The sequence below is a fragment of the Piliocolobus tephrosceles genome, chromosome 4 (genome assembly GCF_002776525.5).
Source record: "Piliocolobus tephrosceles isolate RC106 chromosome 4, ASM277652v3, whole genome shotgun sequence".
NCBI classification, from domain to species: Eukaryota; Metazoa; Chordata; class Mammalia; order Primates; family Cercopithecidae; genus Piliocolobus; species Piliocolobus tephrosceles.
Genome location: NC_045437.1, coordinates 110,661,190 through 110,680,892, shown reverse-complemented (window position 1 = coordinate 110,680,892; position 19,703 = coordinate 110,661,190). Strand labels below are relative to the sequence as shown.

Below are 19,703 nucleotides of genomic sequence, written 5' to 3'. Positions count from 1 at the left end.
AAACTCAGGAGCTGGACTTTCCATCCTGTGCTCCAGGCATCCATCCTGTGGGACCTAAACAGGATCCTCCGCCCCTGGGAAAGGGCTGGATTTGGGGGTCGTACCTCAGATGCTGGGCAGACACCCAGCCCTGGGTGTCAAAGGCGATGAGTAATGGGATGCCTCCTTCTCCCTACAGGAGAGGCAGCCCCCTTCTCATCGGAGTCCGGAGCAAATACAAGCTCTCCACAGAACAGATCCCCATCTTATACAGGACGTGTAAGTTTCTCAAGAAGTACTGGAACGGCGCAACTGCTGCCTGGAGTCGCAGGACTCGGCAGCTGCTCTGGCACGGGGCACGGTCAGCTCCCCTCTGAGGCAAGGAAGCCCCACTCTGAGCCAGACCTGACAGGCACACAGCTCCAGGTATAAAAGGTTTTTGTGCAACTGAGACTTGGCTCCATTTTTTAAAGCTTTTTATTATTTACGTGAATTTATCATGATTTTGTATATTATCAAACATACGCAGAAGTCCCGTTGTATGACAGCAACTGGGCTTTGATTTGAGTGCTTCTTTGGTTTGTTTTTGTTTGCATTCCTCTCACACTGTAGCCATTTAAATGCTTCTGCAGTGGTACTGTGCTATTTGGGGATCTTTTATGCGATTTGGCTGACACAGCCAAAGCTAAAAATTGCAAATTTCTCCCACACATATTCAGAGGGGAAATTGGTTCCTTGCTGCATGTTATGCAAACAGAACATCCCAGTGGGATTTGCAACCCATTCCTCCATTTGCTAGGCACTCTGGAGAATGTGAAGAATATCTATCTGTAAGACACGGATGAAGAGGCTGGACAGCTCCGCCTGCCTGCACGCTGTGGGCGACAAGGCCGTGGAATTCTTCTTTGTTTCTGATGCGAGGTAACTGAGCCTTCTTCTCTTCCCTTCCTGGGATTATGTAATCAAAGAATGCTTGTCTAAGTACTGCCAGTTCTTACTCATCCTTCCATGTGAGCTGTCGTGGTTCAGCACATCGCAGGGCCAAGGAAGAGTTCAGCCATCCCTGGCCCTGGGCCTGGAGTCCTTTCCTAGGAGCACCTGCATGACTGGTAGGCAGCCCTGGTGGCCAAAGGCCAGATGCACTGGTGGGCACAATGCTTCGAGCCTGCACAAAATGAATGGGTTAGTTGCCAATGTTGTGAAATTTGCAGATTTCACAGAAAAATCTGAATCTCTAGCTTCTCTGGAAGAACTACCAGATCTGGGCACGCCGTGCAGCCCCCTCTCGGGTGGCAGGTGTCTGGATCTGCTCAGAGGCTGCCCCCTTTAGATGAGACAAGTGTGTCTAGACCTCGGTCCCTCCCACGCGCCTCCCTGCCTTTGCCTGGGTTAAGACCATTTGTGAAAGACAGAGCGAAGACACAGGGAGTTTTTCAATTGATTCTGAAGTCCATGCTCTCATCAGTCCACTAAATAATGGTTTTGAAATTTGAGAAATTCTGCTTTATACTCATTTCAGGAAAAAAAAAAAAAAAAAGCTATACACACAGGCACACACACACAGAGAGAGAGAGAGAGAGAGAACCAAAGCACTTTCCTGCCATTTGAAGTAGAAAAACCACTATAATAACCTCTGGTACCTTCTTCAGAGACCCAAAGGCTCGGGCCTTTGTTATGTTTCCATTCGTGATGGGTTTTCTCTTTCCGACCAGCATCTAATGGGGCCGTGCTGTGAGGCGGGGAGGACACCAGGTCAGATCTCCTGGGAAACCGGAGTGACAGGGAGGCAAGGCCTGGTTAAACACACAGCCAGCATCATACTTAACGCTGAGGTTGGGGCAGCGTTTCCAAATGGTGCTCCTTAGAACACGCTGAGAATACCCGCGAGACGCTGGTGTTATTTCAGTGATTCTAAAACAGAGAAGTGTCGATTTTGGCATTGTACCATTAGAATTTGTTGAAGCTTTTATTTCTTAGAAGTTTGTCAAATAATGTGATCTTAGCGATAAATAGTAACTTATGTTCAATGAAATATGATAGATGTTTCTTTTTTAATTTTTATTTATTTATTTTGTCTCGCTCTGTCGCCCAGACTGGAGTGCAGTGGCACAGTCTCGGCTCACTGCAGCCTGCGCCTCTGGGTTCAAGTGATTCTCCTGCCTCAGTCTCCCGAGTAGCTGGGGCCCCCCTACCACGCCTGGCTCATTTTTTGTATTTTTAGTAGAGACCGGGTTTCACCGTGTTAGCCAGGATGGTCTCCATCTCCTGACCTCAGATCCACTCACCTTAGCCTCCCAAAGCGCTGGGATTACAGGCGTGAGCCAGCATGCCCTGCCAGATGTTTCTTTTTTTTTTTTTTTTTTTTTAAAAAAGGCATGAATGCCTGAAAGGAGAGGAAATAATTATTTGTAGGGAATATTATCTATTATACGTTTTTAAATCCAGCCAAAAGGCTGTTAGAACTGATAGTACTAGCAGCTGGGAGTAAAGGTGTGGAAATCCTATATCCTGGCGTTAGCCACTAAGCTGTATCTGGTTCGAGTGGGACCATGTCCTGTTCTCAGGTGTCACCTCATGTGACCAGGTACAAGGCAGTCAGCAAACGTTAGGTGAACCAAAAAAGCAATACTATTCACCATAGCTGGAAAAAAAATGCTTTAATTAAATTCCTTAGAGTAAATTTTAACAAAAATACTCCAGAACATATTTGGAGAAAGCTACAGAAATTTACCATGAGGAAGTAAGAGATTTAAATATAGGAAGAGATTCCACATTCCTCAGTAGGAAGGCTTAATATTCTCATCTTATCTTTTGTTTTTTTTTTTTGAGACAGGGTCTCATTAAGTTGCCCAGGCTGTCCTCAAACTAACTCCTGGACTCAAGGGATCCTCTTGCCTCAGCTTCCAGAGTAGCTATTTTCAAATATTAGTGCACTCAACATTTAAAATTAATTTAATGATTACAAGTTGTTTTTTAAAAATACTGACTCTCCCCCAAATTAATCTGTGAATTCTGTGTTGTAATTAAGACCCTCCAGAATCTTTTTTTTTGAGATGGAGTCTGGCTCTGTCACCCAGGCTGGAGTGCAGTGGCACAATCTTGGCTCACTGCAAGCTCCGCCTCCCAGGTTCATGCCATTCTCCTGCCTCAGTCTCCCAAGTTGCTGGGACTATAGGCGCCGCCACCAGGCCCGGCTAATTTTTTTGTATTTTTAGTAGAGATGGGGTTTCACCATGTTAGCCAGGATGGTCTCCATCTCCTGAGCTCATCATCCACCCGCCTCAGCCTCCCAAAGTGCTGGGATTACAGGTGTGAGCCATCGCGCCCGGCTCGACCCTCTAGATTCTTTTATTTGTTTATACCTTTGGAACTTCAGGAAGTGATTCTGTCACGTGTAGGGTAGAGACAAGAAAGACAACACATATTGAGAAAGAGGAACGGCGGGTGGCCCTCCCAGATATGAGCGTGCTGTCCAGCTTTTGGGCAATGGTGGCCAGTGTGTGCGGGGCACGGTATGAGGGCCTTGCCAGGATCCCATCCAATAATCACGACCGACCTCTGGGAAAGGCACAACTCTTTCCTGTTTACAGAGGCGGAACCTGAGATGGGAACTCCAGGGGGTGATGTATGTTGCCCACGGGCACAGGACTGGCAAGAGACAGAGGCCCCGAGTGCACCTCAGGCCTAACTCGTGGGTCAGTGGTCTTAATGACTAGGTTACATTACTACTCATGTTGGAAATAAAATAATTATATTTAAACAAACATATGTACTTGCACACATAAATATAAACACACATGCATCATGCATTGTTGGTTGGCTAATGCTACAATGTAAGCAGTGTTGATCTCGGAGATAGGATGGGGCCATTTTCACTTCTTGTCACTCCATATTTCTACTTTTTATACAAAAAAAGTATACTTTTAGAGTTTTGTGTAAAACTGTATAGGTTTACGCAAAACTCTGTATACGTTTATACAAAGTATACAAAGTTATTTGTACACATTTATACAACGTATACAAAGTTATTTGTATATGCAAAGTTTTGTTTAAAATATTTTTTCCAGTACAGTGGCTTGCCATCCTTTCTGTTTCTTCCCTAGGATCTGGCTGGATATACCTCTCTTAGAGCCTTAGACCTTGATAGTTTCCCTCCTTACCTTTGCACCAGGAGTTAAGTGTTCATTTTCAGGCATTCACATGTGGGTGTGGCTCTTGACAGAATGAGAGTGGGATTTTTATGGTTTTTTTTTTTTTCTTTTTTTTTGAGAAGGAGTCTTGCTCCGTCACCCAGGCTGGAGTGCAGTGGCACAATCTCAGCCCACTGCAACCTCCACGTCCTGGGTTCAAGTGATTCTCTTGCCTCCCAAGTAGCTGGGATTACAGGTGTGCGCCACCACACCCAGCTAATTTTTGTATTTTTAGTAGAGACAGGGTTTTGCCATGTTGGCCAGGCTGGTCTCAAACTCCTGACCTCAGGTGATCCGCCCACCTCGGCCTCCCAAAGTGCTGGGATTACAGGTGTGAGCCAGGGCACCCGGCCAAGAGTGTTTTCTCCAGTAATCCTTCAAGCCTGACCTGATGGTTTATACCACAACTGTATACCATTAATTACCTTTCTTTTTCATTTAGCAACTTTTCAAACTTAAAATTATTTAAAAAGACACTTTGTATTATGATCTCAAGGGGAAAAAATCATTATTCCTTTCCATACAGAGAAAATTATAAAAATAAACACAATGACCCCATGTTTCTTTGGTAAGCATAGCTTGTAGATTACTGTTAGGGCTCCTTTGTGTACATGTATGCGCCTGTGTAAGAAACCAGGTCTTGGTTGGGCGCGGTGGCTCACGCCTGTAATCCCAGCACTTTGGGAGGCCGAGGCGGGTGGATCACGAGGTCAGGAGATGGAGACCATCCTGGCTAACACAGTGAAACCTCGTCTCTACTGAAAAAGACAAAAAAATTAGCCGGGCGTGGTGGTGGGCACCTGTATTCCCAGCTACTCGGGAGGCTGAGGCAGGAGAACGGCATGAACCCGGGAGGCGGAGCTTGCAGTAAGCTGAGATCGCGCCACCACACTCCAGCCTGGGCGACAGAGCGAGACTCCGTCTCAAAAAAAAACAAAAAAAGGAAACTAGGTCTTTTGTCCTGATGAGTTTCCCGTTGTCTGGGATTTGCTGAGTGCACCCCCTGGTGTTATTTACCATCTTCCTCTGTTTCCTGTACACTGGAGTTTACAAGTGTTAAAAGCTCAATCTTATTCAGGTTTGATTTGTTTGGCAAGACTACATAGTTGGTGGTGTGTCCTTCCATCGGGAGTCAGATAATGTCTCACCATCTCTCTTTTTGTGCTGAGAGCCATCAGGGGTTTGAGTGTTGCCAGCCTTATCCACCCATGATAAAGCTTCGTCCAGCTTTTCACCTTCTGGTTTCAACAGCAATGGCTGGTCCTTGATTAGAGCTGTTAATAATTAGGTGTTCATAAATTGATTATTCTAATTCTATTATTTCTTCGTTACTAGCTGTATCACTTCTTAGAGAAACTTGCCTTCATACAGTGTGTGGTTGTCCTGAAAGACACATTGTTTAGAAAGGCAAGATGAGTGCTTTATTCTTTCCCTTCATGACTCAGAATAATGTGTGGGTTCTCGAGTGTCCTCCAGAGGTGACATTGTTGGGATCCTGATTTGAAGAAACCAGTTACAAAAAGACAACCATGATTATTGGAGAAACGTGAACGTGCTGAATATTTGATGATATAAAGGAACAACTATTAATTTTAGATATGATTATGGTATTATAGTAGGTTAAAATAGTTTTAGAGCTATATGGTAAAGTGTTTCAGAAGAAATGATATAATGTCTGGGACTGGCATCAAAATAATTCTGTGGAGACGGGAGGGAAGAGTGGAGAAGAGGAAGATTCACCTGCAAATCAGTGTTTTCCGTGTGGTGTCTTTGTCCCTCCTGAAATGCCAACGATGTGGCCCCCATGCTTGGGAACCAGCAGGGGCTGCTGCCTCGTAACTGCTCAGGGCAGGGCAGTGATGCCCATTTCCCTTCCCCCAGCACCATCATAGAGCACACCAACCGCGTCATCTTCCTGGAGGACGACGACATTGCCGCAGCGGCTGATGGGAAACTCTCCATTCACTGGGTCAAGCACTCGGCCAGTGATGACCCATCTCGAGCCATCCAGACCTTGCAGATGGAACTGCAGCAAATCATGAAAGGTAGGTGTCCTCTGGAGCCTGTGTGCGGCAGCCTCGGGAGCCGGCGTGTCTAGTGGAGCTCCTGACACTCTCTGCCTGGCCCTAGTAGAGGCTACAGCCCTCCTGCCCTCTGTGGCCACCAGGGTGGGGCTGCAGGTAGCCTGTGGCTTGCACAGGTGAGGGGACGTGGGGAGGCTGGCCTGGTGCCTCCAAGCGGGGGCTCCTGTCTGCAGCCAGGCGCCAGCTCCTCCCTACTGGAACTGAGCCCGGTGTGTCCGCTGCCTTCCTTCACCGACTCCGGGGATCACATTCCCACCCTCAGGCATCGTTTCTCCTCTGGGTGGAAGTCTGCAGGTCTGGGGGGTTGGGGGTACACCTTCTCCCTACAAGCAGAGCCTCTCTGTCTGCACCCACTTCCATCCCCTACAACCTCTACCCCATGGGGTAGCCTAAGCAAACTTTCAAGAACATGATTCAGCCCCTGTGATCCTCCCGCGGCTCAAGGTCCTCCAGTGGTTTCCTACTGTTGTTAGAATAAAATCCAAACTCCCTGCCACAGCCCACAAACCCCCACACTCCCATCAGAGCTAAAGCCTGGCCCCACCACATCCAACCCTCTATCCCACTGTGCCCCACCACAGCCCCTGCATTTGCTGTTCTTCTTATAGGACTGGTTCCTTCCATTGCCTCCAGCTGCCCTGAAATGTCACCCCCTCAGAGAGTCCTTCTCTGCTCCTGTGTCTGCCAACCCCTCCCCTATGGTGGCCACCCCTCATTCCCCCCACTTGCTTCATTTGCTCATCGCACAAGTGCCAGGTCATGGGCGACAGGCTGGGAGCACTGGCGTGTTGGCGTCATGAGTGTGCGTATCCCCGAGAACACAGCCTGCCCCACCTCTGGGCACCTCCAGAGCATCAGGTGTAGCTGCTGCATCAGGGGCTTGAACACCTGCAGCCTCACTGTCCCGTCAGCACCATCCAGTCCCGCTCAAACCAGAGCCCCAGAAATGCCTGTGTGGCTGGAAAGGTTTTTATTACAGAAACTAGGAGGGTATTTATTAAAAGGAAAATTGCCTGTTTCTTTGGGCCTGCTTAGCCATACTTTCCTATCTGGGTGGCTTTTTGGGAGGGAGGCACTTTACTTTCTTTTGGCCTTGCTAAGGGAGCATGGCCCAAAGGGACCAGCCAGGCCATTTGTTACTTGCATGCCTGGGGCAAATCCCTCCCTTCCTCAAGCTGCAGGGTCCAATATGTAAACTGGAGAGAGCCCTGGTCCCTGACCTGCTTCCCTCTGATGGTAGTGAGTGTCAGGCAGGATAGTCCCTGGGGATGCCTTTGGGAATCTGCAGTAAGCTTTGCAGGAGTTGCTATCACTACTGCATAATGAAAAGCAGTGAAATATAATGAAATTAAAACTGACCAGACATTTATCTGACCAGGTAACTTCAGCGCATTTATGCAGAAGGAGATCTTCGAGCAGCCAGAATCCGTTTTCAATACTATGAGAGGTCGGGTGAATTTTGAGACCAACACAGGTAATTCCTGCACTCAGTGGGGAGGCTCCGCCTGTGCCTAGTCTCAGGGAATGCGATGACTGTGTCAACTCAACGTTAACACCCTGCTGTGTGCCCTGCAGTGCTCGTGGGGGGCCTGAAGGACCACTTGAAGGAGATCCGACGATGCCGAAGGCTCATCGTGATTGGCTGTGGGACCAGCTACCACGCTGCCGTGGCTGTAAGTGGGACACATGCGTGCAGGGAAATTCTAGGACCAGATACTGGCCTTCAGTCTTATCACTCATTCGGCCTTCTGAATGTGGCTAAGCCCTTGGACCCATTCCCGTGAGCTAGCGTGAGAAATGACATGGAGCCCTTTTATCTTCGAGGTGGCCTGTGGGTGACCGAAGTCCCCTCACCACCTGGACAGCAAGGTTCCATGTCAGATACTGACCCTAGAAGTCCAGCTGCCCCATGTCCCTGTCACGCCTGTGACTGACTTTAGTCTCCATGCTTGTTGGCTTCAGACGCGGCAAGTTTTGGAGGAACTGACCGAGCTTCCTGTGATGGTTGAACTTGCCAGCGATTTTCTGGACAGGAACACACCTGTGTTCAGGGATGACATGTGTTTTTTCATCAGCCTATCAGGTAAGGGACACAGGCAGTGTGGCCAGCCTTGCATCAGGTCAGCTCTGGGCTCTCTCCTCTTCTCCATCATTCAGTTAATTCCTCTGCATGGCTACCCTGTGCTGCGAACCCGCTCTTGCAGCGATCATTGAACCCTTAGAGCCGCGGATTGCTGTCGCCATTGTACAGGGAGGGCAAGAGATGTCTAAGGCCATGCAGCCAGGGGGTGACAGAGCTGGGATTGGGCTGGAAATGACGCACATTCGTTTTTCCCCTGCCCCATGGCTTCTCCCTCTTCTTGCCTATCCAAGACTTCAAGAACCACTTACCAAGGTGCTCATAAATGTTTGCTGATTTATGTTAATAGAAAAAACATCTCCTTTAACATTCTGTTAGGTTGAGAGTCACGTGGAGGACCCCGTATGGGCTCTGTGCCCGTGTCTAAGCTGAGCGGCCTGTGGCTTGCAGTGCCCATGCTGCCCAGCAGGGGGAGGTGTGGGGAGAAGTGCTCCCTTTCAGGACCAAGGAAGGTCCCCTGAGCTAAATACACCCCGTCTGGTGCCATCCCAACACTTGACATGTGCTCCAGCGGCCCCAGGGAGGTGATCCAGGGCCATAGGCTTGGAGTCTCCTTGAGCTCGTGGAGGACTTTTGAAATGTTTTAATTATGGATAATTCCAAACCTTTATAAAAGTAGAGTTTTCATATAATGAATATCCCAGCCTCATCCAGCCCGTCTTGTGCCGGTCGGACACACTTATATTAACCCCTTTTCTCTAATGGGGTTACTTTGATGCCAATCCCAGGCATCATGATATTCATCCACATAAATACTTCAGGTTGTATGATTAAAATGACAAAAGAAAAACATATAACCACAGTGTTACTACCACAACTAAAATACTGATTGTAATGCCCTATCATCTACTAGGACTTTTAGTACTGCTGCCATTTTCAGTTTTAAATACCATTTCCATTTTGTTGGCAAGCAAAGAAAAACCAGTACAGATGCACCGACCATCCGGCCCCCCACCTTATGACCCCAGGACCTGCCGTCACATTCACCTTTGGGTTTATGATCCCACCAGAGCCTGAAACTATTTTGTAAATTGGTGGGAGACATTAACAAAAGAACAGAGGTGGACCTAATATGAAAATAATGCAGTGGCAGCTTCCGAAATTCTGTATGTATAGAAGTCAGCCCTTTAATGAGATTGGAAAAACACTATCAAACCCTGGGGCGTGGGTGACAAAAGATAGAACCCTGTTTCCCCCACCCTCGCCCCGTGACACTCCAGTGCCATAACCCAGGGCTCTGAAGAAAGAAAAATACAGAGGAGAATTGGGCCACCTAGTACCTGGCGGCCCCTGCCTGCCCTGCAAAGCTGGGACAGACACAGCCAAGAGCCGTGGCCCTGCAGACAGAACAGCCTCCCAACTCTTGAGGATTTCAACAGTTTTGATTTTATAGTCTGGCTTATGCTGAATTTAATTTGAGTTCGGAGCCATGGCCCTGCAGACAGAACAGCCTCCTGACTCTTGAGGATTTCAACAGTTTTGATTTTATAGTCTGGCTTATGCTGTAATTTAATTTGAGTTTGTTAGGACTTACAAACATAGGGAGTTTGTGCTGGTTTATGCATGAAGCTGTTTAGCTTTATTCTAAAAACAATCTGAGTCCACACTGAGAGGCTTGTGAGAAGTATCCTTTCAAATAATCTAGTGAGAAACACCACTTGGGGACATTCCTGCTTTTCAAATGTTCAATCTGTTCCATCTGAGCACGTTCTGAATAATGCAGCTTATTCAGCTGCAGAAAGGGTGCTGGGAGCCAGGCCCACCTGTCACCGGCTGTATGGCTTTGATCAGAGCACCGGTTTCCTCCTGTCATGAGCCCTCATCCTCAAGAGGAAAACGGGGACGATGGTCCTCATGGAGTTGTCACGAGATTTAAATGAAAAAGTACTTGCCACATACATAGTAACAAATCTTGAATGTAAGAATCCACCGAAAAGGCTGTTGAACGTGCATTTTCCTTTCTGAACACCTGGCTGTGTCTTAGACACCGATTTCCATGTAAGAGCCGACGTGAAGGAGGAAGGGGTTTGGGGTGGGGCTGAGGCTGGCGGAGCGCGGCACTGAGAGGGCCCCTGTGCGGCAGGCGAGACCACGGACACCCTCCTGGCGCTGCGCTACTGTAAGGACCGCGGAGCCCTCACTGTGGGCGTCACCAACACCGTGGGCAGCTCCATGTCTTGCGAGACCGACTGCGGCATCCACATCAACGCAGGGCCGGAGATCGGCGTGGCCAGCACCAAGGTAGGAGGCATGGGTGCCCCTCCCGCGGAAAGCCTGGCCGACGCAGGTGCACCAGAGGCCGCAAGGTCCCGGAGGCCGCTCTCCTTCGGCCTGGACGTGCTGGGCAATTGTGCCCTGCTCTGCCCACGCCACTGCCTTTCTTTCCCCTTCCCACCTCACCGCTTCTCCCCTGTCCCTTCCTTTCCCCTCCCCTCTTGGGTTCCCATCTCTTCATTTAGTCTCATTTTATTCCCATGTTCCTGTGTTTCGTTCATGTCGTCCTGTGGCTCTTTGAGCACCTTGGAGACCCCTATTTTAAAGCCCTTTGGGCCTGACACGGGGCTCCCACCTGGAATCCCAGCACTGTGGGAGGCCGAGGCCGGAGCATCCCTTGAGCTCAGGAGTTCCAGACCGCCCTGGGCAACCCCGTCCCTTCAAAAGTAAAACTTAGGCCAGGTGCGGTGGCTCACGCCTGTAATCCCAGCACTTTGGGAGGCCGACGCGGGCAGATCACCGGAGGTTGGGAGTTTGAGACCAGCCTGGCCAACATGGTGAAACCTCATCTCTACTAAAAATACAAAAATTAGTCGGGCATGGTGGCTCATACCTGTAATCCCAGCTACTCGGGAGGCTGAGGCAGGAGAATCGCTTGAACCTGGGAGGTGGAGGTTGCAGTGAGCTGAGATCGTGCCACTGCACTGCAGCCTGGGTGACAGGGCAAGACTTTGTCTCAAAAACAACATATAAAATAAATAAATAAATAAAACCTAAAAATTAACTGGGCAGGGTGGTGGCTCCTGTAAATTAACTGGGCAGGGTGGTGGCGCCTGTAGTCCTAGTTACTCAGGAGGCTGAGGTGGGAGAATCAGTTGAGGAGGTAGAGGCTGCAGTGAGCCGTGATCTCGCCACTGTGCTCTGGCGTGAGCAACAGGTAGACCCTGTCTCAAAAAGTAAAATAAAGTTGACTTAAAAGTGAAAATAAGATCCTTGCCACCTCCTTCTTTGTGCACAGGCTTATACCAGTCAGTTCATCTCTCTGGTGATGTTTGGTTTGATGATGTCTGAAGACCGAATTTCACTACAAAACAGGAGGCAAGAGATCATCCGTGGCTTGAAATCTTTACCTGGTATGTTCTAGAATTAGCTTTCCATGTTTTCAGATCTAGTGGACTGTTGCTGGCCACTCTCTGTTGACTCTCGCCTGTACAGGATGTTGTTCATTTCTCCCTCCTCCTAAAACTTTCTAGCCACCCCAGCTCCCTCCTGGAGCCCTTGCTGCCTCTGTCCTCATCCTGCTCGGCCCCTGCCCCGATCCGGCGCTGCCTCCCTGCCTCCCTGGTCCTCAGTGCTTTCTCACCGCAGGGCCTTCGCACTGGCTGTTTCCTCTGCTGAACCATCTTCCTCCTGCTCTGCATACAGCCGACAGCTTCTCATCTCCGAAACCTCAGCTCAAATGTCACCTCCTGAGACCCTCCCTGGCCACGCTAACAGAGGCCCCAACCCTAGCACTCTGTGAAACGTTAGCCTGTTTACTTTCTTTATAACACACCTCATGACCGGAAATTGCCTGTTAACTGTTGATTGGCCTGTCTCCCCCAGCTAACATGTCAGCTCCGTGAACACACAGCCCTGTCTGCCAGAGCCACCGCTGGATAGCTGGTGTCCAGTACAGGCAGGCATACAGTAGGTGCTCAGTAAGTACCTGAGAAAGAGCAAATGGCCTCAGGCCCTTCCTATGCCAGGCGCTCCTTGGCAGTCCCACCACACTTTCCCCGTTTGCTGGGTGCAGCACAGTCCCAGCTGTTGTAGCTGGTGAGATACAATGTCTGTTGCACTAAATCATGACCTCCTTGGGGACCATGGCCTCCCTTTTCTTCATTCATCCACCACACATACATTAAGAACCAGTGCCATGCCCTGCCCCGTGTGCCATCCCTGCCCTGCCAACATAAGCAGCGGCTCACCTCCTTCAGTCAATCACATGCCAGAGTAGGAGAGAGACCTCTGTGCAGGCCTGAGAGGTGGAGATGAGTCGAGCCTTGCCCCCAGCTGGCGTGGAGTGCTCACTGCGGACAGGACATCACGGGGCTTCGGGGGGTTGCCCTCCCAGAGACAGAGCGGGCACTGGAGCCTCCCTGGGAGCCGGGGCCAAACCCCAGAGCAGGCAGTGGGGGAAGGGCCACCATAGAGAATGGTCAATTCCAGGCCCTCGGGGCCTGACACTGGCCGAGACAGCATGCTGAAGGTTTATTTCTGAGAAAAGCATTCTTCCTTTAAGCCAGGTCATAACCATGCAAAACAAGACCCAATTCTGATGTCTAAGTCAGCAGTTCTCCAAATGTGGTCTGCAGGTCCTGGGTGTCTACAAAGCCCTTTAAGCAAAACTGTTCACATAGTAATATAGCAATATATTTTTTATAGCAAATCTTTTTTTTTTTTTTGCCTGTATCCACATTTGCAAAGGCAGTGGTGGCTATGCCTGGCACCCAGCACACTAGAAGGCCTACTGGTCATTGTGTCCTTCACCAGCACACAGCCAGTTTCCCTTAAGAATGGCCTTGACATCCAGGCGCAGTGGCTCACGCCTGTAATCCCAGCACTTTGGGAGCCCTAGGCAGGCAAATCAAGAGGTCAGGAGATCGAGACCATCCTGGCTAACACAGTGAAACCCTGTCTCTACTAAAAATACAAAAAATGAGCCAGGCGTGGTGGCGGGCGCCTGTAGTCCCAGCTACTGGGGAGACTGAGGCAGGAGAATGGCGTGAACCCGGGAGGCGGAGCTTGCAGTGAGCTGAGATCCAGCCACTGCACTACAGCCTGGGCAACGGAGCGAGACTCCATCTCAAAAAAAAAAAAAAAAAAAAAGAGGAATGTCCTTGATTAGGTGGCAAAAAATTATTAGTCTGTAAATTGCAACTCTTTTTAGTATTCTTTATAATGAAATGGAGAGTATGCATAAAGCCTTTCTACTGAGGCCGGGTGCGGTGGCTCACACCTGTAACCCCAGCACTTTGGGAGGCCAAGGTGGGCAGATCACCTGAGGTCAGGAGCTTGAAACCAGCCTGACCAACATAGTGAAACTCCATCTCTACTGAAAATAGCCAGGCGTGGAGGTGCGTGCCTTTAATACCCAGCTACTTGGGAGGCTGAGTCAGGAGAATTACTTGAACCTGGGAAGTGGAGGTTGCAATGAGCTGAGACTGCGCCTTTGCACTCCAGTCTGGGCAACAAGAGCAAAACTCCATCTGGGGGCGGGTGGGGAAAGGCCTTTCTGCTATACAGTGAAGAACGGTGCTTGTCTCAAGAGAAGCAGCCATGCCATTGAATAGCAAGCCAATTTTGGTGTTCGGTAGACATTTTCTCGAAATGAACAATCAGCAGACGTACCAGTAGAAGCGACCCACAGTATTTGTTGCCAATGATAAACTTTGAGCTCCCAAGCAAAACTCTGAGTGTTAGAAAACACCTCTGTTACCATGAGCTTGACCAGTTCCCAACATTTAAAGACTTCTCTAGGGCCGGGCACCGTGGCTTAGGCCTGTAATCCCAGCACTTGGGGAGGCCGAGGCAGGTGGATCACAAAGTCAGGAGTTCAAGACCAGCCTATCCAAGATGGTGAAACCCTGTCTCTACTAAAAATACAAAAAACAAACAAAAAAAAAATTAGCTGGGCGTGGTGGCGGGCATCTGTAATCCCAGCTACTCAAGAGGCTGAGGCAGGAGAATCACCTGAAACTGGGCAGCAGAGGTTGCAGTGAGCCAAGATCGTGCCACGGCACCCCAGGCTGGACGACAGAGTGAGACTGTCTCCAAAAAAAAAGAAAAAAAGACTTCTCTGATAAGATCAAGGTGACTTCAACAAGGTGATTTTTAAAAAAATTTTATAATAAAATGTGTCCATTTTAAGATTTACATACCTTTGTGGCCAGTTCATGATGTCACAAAATTATGCACTTGTAAATGTTCCATTTAAAAGCACAAGACAGAACAATAAATTTTAACATAACAAAGTAGAAAAAGTTTATTGATAGGATTTCAGATTCTATATTGGCACCTACCCTTTCAAGAACCTACTGTTTCTCGAGTTTGGTGTACTGTGGTGTCAAAGAACAACATTCGCAATTATTTGAAAAATAATTTAAATACTCCTTGCTTTTCCAACTACAAATCTGTATTTGTAGGCTGAATTTTATTTTTATACTTCAACCAAAAGAACATATCACCACAGATTGAATGTGAAAGCAGATGTGAGAGTCAACAGTCTTTTATTAAAAAAGCAGACACTAGAAAGTTTTGCAAGAACAAAAAACAGTGCCACTCTTCTCACTAATTCTTGTTGAAAATGTAGTATTGTAATAGATTTAGCGTTGTTATTTTAAAGTGAATACTTTTAAATTTCTCATTGTTATTTCCTTCCTTCCTTCCTTCCTTCCTTTCGTCTTTTTTTTTTTTTTTTTTTTTTTTTTTCTGACAGAGTCTGGCTCTGTCGCCCAGGCTGGAGTGCAGTGGCACAATCTCAGCTCACTGCAAGCTCCACCTCCTGGATTCACGCCATTCTCCACTCAGCCTCCCAAGTAGCTGGGACTACAGGCGCCCGCCAACACGCCTGGCTCATTTTTTGTATTTTTAGTAGAGACGAGGTTTCACCGTGTTAGTCAGGATGGTCTCTATCTCCCGACCTCATGATCTCCCTGCCTCAGCCTCCCAAGGTGCTGGGATTACAGGCGTGAGCCACCATGCCCGGCCCTCACTGTTATTTTCTAATCTGGTAAATGTTGACAGATTTAACACAAAAACAAAGGCTCTTAGGGATGTGCAGTAATTTGAGGGACTTGCAATAATTTTCAAGAGCGTAAAGGAGTCCTGAGACCAAACAGTTTGAGAACTGGTGGTCCCACTTACAGGGGCCTTGTCTTGAGACACAGCAGGAAACAGGGGTGTTAACTGGTGGTGTCAGCTCTGTCTCCAGTGGGTGAGTTTGCCTCTCTGAGCCTCAGTTGTCTTACCTGTAACATGGAGTGAGAAATGATACTTCCCTGCCTGCCTTGTTGGTGCTCAAGAAAGTACTTGCACAGTACAAATCCCCACCCTGACAAAATCCTGGCCAGGAGCCCAAGTTATTTCTTTCTTGTAATCTACGTTTTAAATGAGTGCAAGGAAGCAAAATGTACTAAGTGATGTGGGTTTCAAAACCTCCTCCTCTTAAACCTCAGCATTTGTTTTCATGAATATCGCTCTAAAATCAGCATGACTGGTTTTCTCCCTCTGTTCTGTGCATGGCCCAGAGCTGATCAAGGAAGTGCTGTCACTGGAGGAGAAGATCCACGACTTAGCCCTGGAGCTGTACACGCAGAGGTCACTGCTGGTGATGGGGCGGGGCTACAACTACGCCACCTGCCTGGAGGGAGCCCTGGTGAGCCCCCACCCCAGCCCCCACCCCCAGGAGGGCAGGCACAGGAGACCTGGAGGAACTAGCGGGAAGGAGGGCAGGGCGTTGGGCTTGGGGAGGGCCGGGTCTAAGGACCCCTTGACCACTCTTGAGAGCTTGTGCTAAGCACCAGCTCTCCACCAGGTTTCTAGCCCTGGGCACACAGAGATGGGTGAGGCAGGTGCCTGCCCCCAGGGAGCTCCCAGTCTACTGAGGAGAAAGGGACAGGGCGCCTGGCGTGTGCCCCTTCAGCTGTCCAGCCACTGCCAGGGCCCAATTGGAACAGCTCGCTTAGACCTCATGAGCTTCTTAGGAGCAGCTGGCGGTTGCTATTCACCTCTCATCCAGGAGGAAACAACGCCTCCAAAAGCTTAAGTATCTCACTCAAGATGACGTAGAGGACCTGAATCAGACCTGAGTCCATGGGGACCGAGTCCATGGGGCTTTTGCTTTTTTCCGCCACCACCAAAACTGCGAGGGGGGGCTTCTCCGCAGAGTTTCCTTGTTACCCCTCAAACTTCCAAGGGGAGTTTGAGATCCTGCAGGAATAAACTTTGAGGGCCCTGCTTTTTCAAAAATTGGTGACAGACCGTTTGCCCCCTGCAGCAATAAAGATCCACACCAGCAAAGAGAAAGCTGATGGGGCAGGGAAAAGGTGCCAGGGCCACAGGGCTGCCCAGAGGGTGGGCAGAGGACCAGGTAGGGTGCTGCATCTCAGGTTTGCCCTCTTACTGTCAGTGTGCCGTGCACGGAGCAGATGCTCAGCCCAGGTAACGAGGACAGCGCTCCAGGTGAGGCTGCACTGACCATCAAGATGAGGGCATTAACCATGGCCCAGCTGGGCTGCCGTCCTCTCCCATCTCCTCCCCAGCACCCCCATTTCAAAGACAATGCTAGGCTGGTGCAGTGGCCCATGCCTGTAATCCAAGCACTTTGGAAGGCCAAGGCAGTCAGATCATTTGAGGTCAGGAGTTCGAGACCAGTCTAGACAACATGGTGAAAGCCCATCTCTACTAAAAATACAAAACTTAGCTGGGTATGGTGGTGCACGCCTGTAATCCCAGCTACATGGGAGGCTGATGGAGGAGAATCGCTTGATCCCAAGAGGAAGAGGTTGCAGTGAGCCAAGATCGTGCCACTGGACTCCAGCCTGGGCGACAGAATGAGACTCCCATCTCAAAAAAGAAAGAGAGAAAGAAAGAAAGGAAAGAAGGAAGGAAGGAGGGAGGGAGGGAAAGAAAGAAAGAAAAGAAAGAAAGAAGAAAGACAATGCCAGTTGCAAGTGCTCACCGGCAACATTCAGAATTGATTTTCTTGGTCTTGGTGGGGAGTGCTGGGCTGACCACAGTGAGCTCCATCTCCTGCACCCACCCCCTGGAGATTCTGACTCCTGGTAAAGGAAGCTGAGGACAGGCAGGTGCTGCTTCTTGGGGTGCAGCAGAGGTAAGGCCTGGGGTGCACTGACAGCCCCCAGATGACTCTGCCTCATGGGTGGGGAGCTCAGCTGCAGTGGCTGAATGTACTGGTGAAAGGTGCACATTTCAGCCATGCCGCCACATGAGTCTGGTGGCTGCTGGCACGAGCCAGTGGTCCTCTGGTCACTGGGAGGCCGGCACTGCAGCTGTCTGCAGCTTCCAGAGTGGAGCCACACTCCTTACAGCGTTGCCCTGACCCAAATCAATAGTGCTGGCGGGGAGTCAAGAGATGATTTATTCGACTGTCTCACTATTTCAATGATGTGGATCTGTGGTAACTGAATAGAGATGGATCTACCTGAATATGGGAAAAAAATTAATGCAAATAATACCCCAGTTTGTGCGATTTTGCATGGAACCACTCTTTAGAAGTTCTTAATGGGCGAATGCTTAATCAGATCATTAATTGAAAGTATAGCTAAGCAGAATACAATACCATCGTGATAAATGTGGCTGGCTCGGGAGGAGGAGAGGGTGAGCTAGGCTGACTCCGACTTGTCTGTCCTAAGGGGTGGCTGTGCGTGGCACTGGAGAGAGACAGAGCAGCAGTGCTGGGGGCTGGTGTGGGGACACAGAGGTTGTGTCCTAGGCTGGTGCATGCCCTGGATGGTAGCCAGGCCTCTCCCCAGGCCCCTTCTGGGTGTCCTCAGTGCTGTCAACCACCCCAGGCATCTGTCTGCCTTGCAACCCTTGGCTCTCTGCCTTCCGTAGTCATCCTTCCCCTGGTTCCCCTTCTTCCCCTCTGGCTGATCTGCTCCTGCCCCATCTGCCCGGGGTGACTCTGATCTCACCTCCTCTTTCCAGAAAATTAAAGAGATCACCTATATGCACTCAGAAGGCATCCTGGCTGGGGAGCTGAAGCACGGGCCCCTGGCACTGATTGACAAGCAGATGCCGGTCATCATGGTCATCATGAAGGATCCTTGCTTTGCCAAATGCCAGAATGCCCTGCAGCAAGTCACGGCCCGCCAGGTGAGGGCTCTCCACTGCACTGGGCCAGCTCTCTCCTGCTTTTCTGCACGCATGCCCACCTCACCACTGTCTGCCAGTACCAGCAATGGATGGTCTGGCCATCGAGTGGCTGTGAGCGCACACCCTCCCCGGGCCCCCTTGTGAGGAGTGCACACCCTTGGAAAGGAACTGGTCAGCCTGCAGCTGTCCCACACAGCTCTTTGGCGGGGCCCGGGTCCCACACTGCCGTGAGCAGCGCCACATGCTGGCCTGGAGCTCAGGGGAGGGGCTCCTGGTGGAGATCCCCAGGGCAGGGCTTCCCCTGGTTCTGCGGCCAGGCAGCTCTGATGTGAACTACCTGGAGTTAGGCCAGATCTCACAGGGCAGGGGCACGGCTTTCCAAAGACTGCCCTTGATTCAGGCACCTGTTGCAAGCCAGGGAACCACCCGCACTTCTGAGCAACTGACTATGAATCCAGGGATTCCCACTCTCCCCTCAAGTTCAATAATTTTCTAGAATGACTCAGAGAGCTCAGGAAATCACTATCCTATTACAGTTTTCTTATAAAAATCACAGCCAACCCCAAACAAGGGACCCATAGTTTGAGGGCCCCAAATGTGAAGTTTGTGTCCTCAGCATGTGTCACCCTCCCGGCATGTCACCGTGTGTCTCCAGGGAGCTCCCCCGAGCGGCCAGCTTCAGTGTCCGGAGTCTGTATTGTGGTTTTATTACGTAGGCAGGACAGAGTGAACCATTGGCCATGTGATTGAACTCAGTGGCCAGGCCCACTTTTGTCCTTGGAGGTCGGGAGATCAGGCTGCCAGGCTCATGTCTCAAAGCCCCACCCCTCTAATCATGTGGCTGGCTTTCTGGCAGGGTGAGACCCCTTCCTGGGACTATCTGCAGACCCACCACGAATCGTCACCTTAGCACACAGTCAGGTATAGTCCAAGGGACCTCCCATAAATAACGAAGACGCTTCTGTCGCATGGGAAGGTCCAGAGGCTGGGAGCTCCCTTCCTGGAACCGGCCACAAAGACCAACCAAATGCTTTGTGCACAGCAGCTGCCCTGAGGTAGGAGGGCAGAGTTCATGAAGTTTCAGGGAGGTGAAATCCAACAAGGTGCCCCATCCAGATGTCACCACCCCTGGCTCAGCACAGAGGTCAGTGTGAGGGGATAAAACACAACTGCATCATTTCCCCACTTAAAACCCTCCCATACCTTCCTGTCAAG

The 19,703-nt window shown here is 49.8% G+C and overlaps 1 protein-coding gene across 1 annotated transcript in view; it reads left to right on the top strand.

The window, feature by feature from the left end:
• The window catches only part of GFPT2 (glutamine-fructose-6-phosphate transaminase 2), a 47,024-nt gene extending 28,367 nt beyond the window's left edge, over nt 1-18,657 (top strand). Inside the window, 11 exon segments of the mRNA XM_026448656.2 lie at nt 179-258; nt 779-804; nt 806-900; nt 6,051-6,214; nt 7,632-7,727; nt 7,829-7,926; nt 8,216-8,336; nt 10,477-10,634; nt 11,626-11,740; nt 15,899-16,026; nt 18,321-18,657. Coding sequence (XP_026304441.2) covers nt 179-258; nt 779-804; nt 806-900; nt 6,051-6,214; nt 7,632-7,727; nt 7,829-7,926; nt 8,216-8,336; nt 10,477-10,634; nt 11,626-11,740; nt 15,899-16,026; nt 18,321-18,632 — 1,393 coding nt within the window. The 3' untranslated portion in view covers nt 18,633-18,657.
• The last annotated feature ends 1,046 nt before the right edge of the window (nt 18,658-19,703 follow it).